At 61.3% G+C, this 7,170-nt stretch overlaps 1 protein-coding gene across 1 annotated transcript in view; it reads left to right on the top strand.

The window, feature by feature from the left end:
- The first annotated feature begins 4,655 nt into the window (after nucleotides 1-4,655).
- The window catches only part of CARD14 (caspase recruitment domain family member 14), a 29,015-nt gene continuing 26,500 nt past the window's right edge, over nucleotides 4,656-7,170 (top strand). Inside the window, exons 1-3 of the mRNA XM_027770829.1 lie at nucleotides 4,656-4,866; nucleotides 5,240-5,377; nucleotides 6,147-6,472. Of these exons, the coding sequence (XP_027626630.1) occupies nucleotides 4,656-4,866; nucleotides 5,240-5,377; nucleotides 6,147-6,472 (675 nt within the window). The remainder of the gene's footprint in view (nucleotides 4,867-5,239; nucleotides 5,378-6,146; nucleotides 6,473-7,170) is intronic.

Genomic DNA, 7,170 nt, shown 5'->3' with positions numbered 1-7,170 from the left:
GAAGAAGGAGGCCTGCGGGGAACACCCAGCACCCCAAGGACAGGAGCACCCAGCTCAGAACAGGAGCTGGCAAGGCGGACCCAGCTGCGTGGGGCACCGGACGGTCAGGCATAGCTGAGACAAGCCTCACCCTGGCTGAAAAGAGAAAGAGACAGAGAGAAATAGAAGAGAAATGAGAAGCCAAGAAGGAGTCTGGTATCCCCCACGTTGTGGCCGGCCAGTGCCGGCTCCGATGGCGGGGCCAGTCCAGGTCACCTGGGATGCCTCACCACCCTGCCCTCCTCCTGCAGGGGGCAGGCAGTCGGGCCAGAGGGGGAGGGAGCAGCTGAGCAGCTCGGAAATCTTTTCTATTGTTAACAGCGTTACTGAGACACAGCTCCACTCCATACAACCCACTCCTTTTCGATGCGGCCCGCTGGCGTCTAGTGTGTTCCTGGGCAGGACCTCACCACAGCCAGTTTTAGGGTCTGTCATCACCGTCCGGGAGGAGATCAGTGTGTCCTGGAGCTATCGCCTGCGGGGTACTGGGCCCCGTGGCACAGAGCAGGGCAGCTCCCCGGGTGCCCGTGCCCAGCACCCTGCCCTTGGTTATTGCTTTGTCGCTGTCTGAAAATCCCAGACACTTTTCAGCGAGTACACTGTATTTTATTTTCTTTCTTTCTTTTTGAAATTTGCTGTAGGGCATGTGCTCGCAGGAGAGAGGGGAAGTGAGGGGCCACGCTGGCCTCCCGGGGCCACGCTGCAATCTCTTCTCCCTGTTCTCTCGGGATTTGGGGCATGCACACACAACACCCGGCATGTTTTTCAAGCTGGGTCCAGGACTCCAACTGTGCAGTCAGCCATAGAGGATCCAGCCACCTTACCCACCATGCCGCCTGCTGGCTCTCGGTGCGCTGTCTTCACCTTGCCCTGCACGCACAGATGGTATTTCCGGTCCTGACACAGGCCTCACGGCTCTGATTTGCAGGTCAGACTCCAGGCGCGCACTTCTGCTGGGCGACAGCTGAGAGCACGAGCACCTTCCATGGAGACCTGCCCGTGCACAGCTGGCTCAGGGGACGGGTGGGCACTCTAGGACTTGAGCCGATCTCCCAATCTGCTTTGCCCTGTGGAAGTGTCCTGGGGCTGTCATAGCAGATGCCAGACTGGGTGCTTAAAATAACAGAAATGGGTGCCAGCAGATGGCGTGTGGTTACGCCACTGTGGACTCCCACATGGCTGACCACGGTTCGAGTCCTGGACCCAGCGACTTGAAACACACTGGGCACGTGTGCATGCGTGCCCAAAATCTCAGGAGGGTGGAGGGGAAGGGATTGCTGCGTGGCCAGCTGCCCTGGGGGGCGATGTCTCACTTTCCCTCTCACTGTCTCTGTCTCTCTCTCCAGCAAGCACGTGTAATAACAGAAATGTAGCTGTGTGGGGCTAGCAGGTGGCATGGTGGTTGGGAATGCTGGACTCCCACATGGCCACTGCATTTCGAGTCCCGGGCCTAGTGGCTTGCTTTCTCACTTTCTCTCTCTCTCTCTCACTCAGATCAACTTGAAATAAGTAAATAAAGTTAAATAAAGTAATTATTTTAAAAAAAGAAAGAAAGAGAGAGAGAGAAAGAAAACGTACTTGTGCATGGGACCTGGAGGCCAGAAGTCCCACATGGAAGCGCCGGCAGGGCCAGGCTCCCGCCAAGGCTCGGGCTGGGGGCCGGGAACCTGGCTTTTGAGACTGGCAGTCCTGGCAGTGGCCTTCACCTGTGTGTCTGCATGCCCTCGCCTCCTCTCAGCAGGCGCCAGTCACTGGACCAGGGTCCACCCTGAAGACTTCCTCTTGATTATATCTGCAAAGACCCCTTCCCAAACGAAGTCGTACTCACGGGTCCAGAATGGGGACTTCAAGATATCCATAGGGGGGACGCGCCCATATGCTCCCAGTCAGCTGTTCCCCAGGGGCTGCCAGGAATGAGCTGCCACGGGGCAGAGACGCACCCAGCCCCCGCGCCTCAGGCCCCCTGCCCTTTCCAGCAGTTCTTCTCTCTGGGCAAGGGGACTTAGGGGACTTAGGGGGAGGGTGTGGGTGGGTCTGGCCCTGTGGCAGGAACCCCCGACGGCTGTGGACACCTTGGGTAACTGTCATGCCTGTCATCTCTCCTTGGTCTTTAGGGTTCAAAGCCCAGGTTCATTCATGCCCAGAAGTGCCGAGAGCTGCAGAGAAAACCGCAGGGGCTGAAGGCCTGGGGGTTATTTCCGGGGTCAGGGCGTCTCTTTCCCCTCCTTGCATTAGGTGTGGGCCCCGCTCTGAGTTTCGGGCCAAATCACATGGTTTGCAATCACCAGCAGGTCGCCTCCACCTACTGGGCCACAGGTTCATCCTGCCCACCTGGCTGTCCCACCTGGTGGCCTGCACAGAAAAGAGCTGGCCGGCAGCTTCCGCGGCTTTGGTGACACCTCAGCCCAGAGGGGACAGCGACCCCATCCCACTGCAGGGAGCTCCCGAGCCCCTGGGTGAGTACGTGCTGGAGCGCGGGGTCCTCGGCAGCGGCCGGACTCTCGCCGCTCCTTTCCATTTCTTAGGTGGTGGGCGTGGGTCTGCTCTGGGCGTCTGGCAGTTTTCATGCACAGACCTCTCCAAGAGGCATGGCCTCCTGCCAGCCCAGGCTGCCCTTCCCGAGGAGACAAATCGTGGGAATCGGGTCTGAGAGAAAAGCTCCCGCTCACCCCGAGGGTTGGTGAGGGCGATCGTAAATGCGCTGTGTGTGATGGGGAAAATCAGACACAGCTCAGGTCCAGCCCCGTTCGCGTCACTGAATCCAGGGCCCAGTATAAGCTGGAACGGGCCTGGCTCGAGCTGAAGGTACCCATGTAGAAAACCGCAGAGACTGCCAGGAGCGCAAAGCCCCTCACAGAGCACATGGGCGCAGGTGCCAGCTCAGAGTCCACCGCACCGAGGCCCGCCCGTGCGAAGCTACTGTTTGCAGAGCGTCAGCACAGATCTGCTGTTGGTAGACACACCCTGTATTGGGAATTCTTTTTAAAATGTGTCTAGAAGTCTCCTCTGGGCAGAGATGGAGGAGGATGAAAAGGCACCATCCGCTCTCTCATGAATGATGCAAATCCCTAAAAATACATTTAAAGTGCAAAGTGTTAAGGTGGGTTGAATCTGTGTGAGGGATTCCCAGATATTTATTATATTATTGCAGAACTTTCTATGTGTGCTCAGCGCAGTCACAGTTTAAGAACACTCAGAGTCACTCAGATGGATCAAGGGGCTCAAGACCATGGCCCAGTGCCAGGGCGTGGAGAGCATTCCAGGCTGAAGCAGCCGGATGGGCTCGTCTGCAGACCCAGGGCGCCCAGGGAGGCTGGGCAGTTAAGCGTTGAGGTCTCCTACTGCAGGTCTTCCATCCAGACTGTGGGCACGTCCCCTGGAGAGTCACCCTTCCGGGGCTGGAAGCCACTCCATGTGCTCAGTCCAGACAGAGCCGGAGCCAGTGAGCTAGCAGGGAGGGCCTGCCTGCCGGCCCCACAACCAGTCCCTGCTGGGACTCACCCATGCCACCTCTCCCTGTCCTTAAACCCATGCCTGCCCACCTGTCCTGCAGCCGGTGGTGGCCTTCACCCCACCGAAGTGCCCCTTCCCAGCTGCCCGCTGCTGCCCAGCACGCTCTCACACAGTGTCAGTCCCTGTGGCATTTTGTTAGGGTCAGGGACAGACGGTCGAAGGTGGCTGAGGGGTGGGTACCCCGTTCTGCTGACTGGAGGAGGGCACTCTACAGGACTAAGGCCCAGCTCTTTCCGGCTCTCTGGTCAGTGTGCAGACTGGTGTCGGCTCCCCTAAACAATTTTTTTTAATTGCCAGAGGCTGAATGTGCTCGCCAGAAAGACAGAGAGGCGGGGAAGTAGCCCCAGCGGGCATGGCCACACTGCGGTCCCTCCTCTGTCGCTCCATCCTGGAAGATTTGGGGCACGCACGCATGCACATGCACTGAGCCACCGGGCCGGGACTCACAATGCAGTCAGCCACGTGACTTACCTACTCTTAACCACTCAGCTACTAGACCAGCCCCCAGTTTTATTTCATTGTTTTAGTCTGCTTCCCAGAGAGAAAGACAGAAAGGGAGAAATCACCCCCCGGGGCGATGGCCACGCTGCCATCCCTTCCACTCCATTCTCCTCTTGGGATTTTGGGCACGCACATACTCACGCCCAGCATGAGTTTCAAGCTGCCAGGTTGGAGACTTGAACTGAGGTCTGCAATGCGATGGCCCAGTGCCTTAACCACCACGCCACCTGCTGGCCCTTTAATCTGGTTTTTAATGCCACCCTCACTGGCCAATCCATCGCCTGGGCTGGGAGCATCTTCCTGAGCTGCAGAGGCAAATCCACTGCCCCAGCCAGACGAAGCCCGTCCCCTCTTGCTCTCCAGGAACTGGAACTGACCTGACGAGGGGCCTGAGGATGGACATGCCCTCCCGCTGGTCATGCGACCCCAGGGCCAGGGTGGGAAGTGGGACGGGGGTTCTGAGATGCTCCTCACGCTCCCTGAGTTGGTCATCTTTTCTCCTCCAGAGTCGTGGAGGGAAGGCTTGCGGGAAAATCCCTCCGGGCTAAGCCCTGTCACTGATTACACCCCACCGGCCCTTCCAGGGTCCCCTGGCTCCCAGCATGGCAGAACTGTGCCGCCGGGACTCCACGCTGACCTCCCTGGACGAGGAGGAGCTGTGGGAGATGATGGAGAGCCACCGCTACCACATCGTGCGCAGCGTCTGCCCCAGCCGCCTCACGCCCTACCTGCGCCAGGCCAAGGTGCTGGGCCAGCTGGACGAGGAGGAGGTGCTGCACTGCCCCCGCCTCACCAACCGCGCCATGAGAGTCGGTGAGCACGCCCCAGCCACTGGCCTGCGCGGCGCTGTGGGGCCCTCTACGAGGGCAGGGGTGCAGGGCTCCAAGGACCGGCGCTAAGGGTCAGGGACACAGACTTGGTTGAAGGGGGCTGCGGTGTGCCCTCCTGGGTTCTGCAGGGCGTGCCCTCCATGGTCCGCAGGGCCACGCTCCCCTTGCACACTCAGGAGTGGAGCAGACCTTGTCGCTCCTGGTAAAGTGAGCCAATGAGAGCACGAGGGGCCTCGGGAAACAGCTTTCACCCCGATTCCTAGCTTTGCAAGGATTTCCCCAACCCATGCCACCTCCCCTCGTGGGGGAGCCAGCCAGCAAGCCCTGTCCCCTCAACCTCTCATCCCCCTCCCAAGGCCACCTGCTGGACTTGCTGAAGACACGAGGGAAGAACGGGGCTGTGGCCTTCCTGGAGAGCCTCAAGTTCCACAACCCCGACGTGTACACCCTGGTCACAGGGCTGCAGCCCGACGTGGACTTCAGCACCTTCAGTGGTGAGGCTTGGCCTTGGCCCGGGGACATGGGGTGCCTCTGGGTGGTGCTGCCCTGTGTGCAGGCTGTCCAGACAGTCCCCCTGCCTCCCTCCTGGTGAAGGACGCTGTCCTCATGCCCAGCACCCTGGGGGTGGGCAGGCAAAGGAGCCCCAGCCTTGGGCTCTAGAAGGCCCGTCCCTAATGCAGCACTGGAGGGCAGCCCCATCCCCCAGCCTTTCCGGGCTACACTAGCCTGAGGTCCAGGCTCCCAGGAGTCACCTGGTCAGAGGGGGAGGAGGGGCCCACTATGGTGTCCCAGCTAAGGCCTGCTGCTGCTGGCTGGGAGAGAGGGCCATGGCGTCAGTCCATCGAGTAATTCAAGCTTCCCGGAGGACCTTTGGGCGTTGAGGTGTCCAAGAGCAGGACTCACCCAGCTCCGGAGGGTCTCTAGCAGCCGTGTTTCCCGGGGCCTTCAAGGGCCGCTGTTGGCTACAGCCTCATTCCACAGCCCAGGCTCCCTTCCGTCTGTCCTGGGTGGCCCTCCGGGGTGTTCGCCTCAAGTGCGTCCCAGCTCAGGAGGCCTTGGCGGAGCGGCGGTCTCCCCGGGGAGCCCAGGGTTCCTCCTGGGTCAGAATCACCCATAGCACTCCTTTATGACCCAATCCCGAGTCTAGGGAGACTTCGAAGGAGACCAGCAGGTCAGGGCTGGGGCCCATGTGGGAGCCCAGGTGGGATGCGGAGACCCTGAGGGTCAGCTGCAGGGCAGGGGCAACGGGGGTGCCCTCCACAGGCCTCATGGAGACGTCCAAGCTGACCGAGTGCCTGGCCGGCGCCATCGGGAGCCTGCAGGAGGAGCTGAGGCAGGAGAAGGGCCAGAAGGAGGCGCTGCTGCGGCGGTGCCAGGGACTGCAGGAGCGCCTGGGTTTGGCTGAGGCTGGGGCCGAGGGGCTGCGCCAGCTGGAGGCTGACCACGGCCGCATGAAGCGCGAGGTCAGCGCCCACTTCCACGAGGCGCTGAAGCTTAAGGACGAGCTGCTGAGCCTGTCGCTGCGCTATGGCGGCGCCCTGCAGGAGAAGGAGCTGGCCACCACGCGCTGCCGGGGCCTGCAGGAGGAGGTAGCCGCACACAGCCCCTTCTCTCTCCCTGGCCCAGCACCTCCCGACCTGGGAGCCTTGACTGAAGCCCCTGGGGGAGCGGTCCTCCCCTCCCTGGGCGGCCCCTGTTCCTGGCACGTAGCCCGCACAGCCGGGGGCCCTGCCCTGCAATTGCCGTGGGCAGGCTGGCCCTCCGAGTCACTGCCACGCGGGGGCCCAGCAGGCAGGGCTGGCTATGCCGGGCTCCGTGTGCAGGGACCCCCCGCTGACCAGGACGCGGGCAGCCAGCCCATCTCTGCTAGCTTCTCTTGTCAGCCGTCTTGGGTTTGGGTGGGGACAGGACGCAGGCCAGGCTCCCGGGGGGACCCGACCCGACGTGGCTTCTGCTCTCTGTGGGCTCGTGCTGCGGGGGGTTCCGGCTCTCCCTAGGCTACGGCGTTAGTTTGCCTTCAGGGTTCGAACTTCCACTTTGCATTTAGAGATCACGTAAGTTTCTTTGCAAATCAACAGCAGAGGGACAGAGACTGCCCACACTCCCCCTCTGTGGCCGCTCTCTTGTTCTCCGCCCTCTGTGCGTGTGGCACGTGGGTCACACACGCCTTTTGACCCCTGACACGTCGGCATGTGCTCCCTGAACTCGGGCAGCTCGCGCCGCCACGCCGTCTCCGGTGTTGCTCGTTGCCCGTCCACTCTCTCCGGCTCTAACCGCTGCCCGCCCT

Source organism: Tupaia chinensis, unplaced genomic scaffold (genome assembly GCF_000334495.1).
Source record: "Tupaia chinensis unplaced genomic scaffold, TupChi_1.0 Scaffold000159_1, whole genome shotgun sequence".
Classification (NCBI taxonomy): domain Eukaryota; kingdom Metazoa; phylum Chordata; class Mammalia; order Scandentia; family Tupaiidae; genus Tupaia; species Tupaia belangeri.
This window is presented reverse-complemented; position numbering and strand designations above follow the sequence as displayed.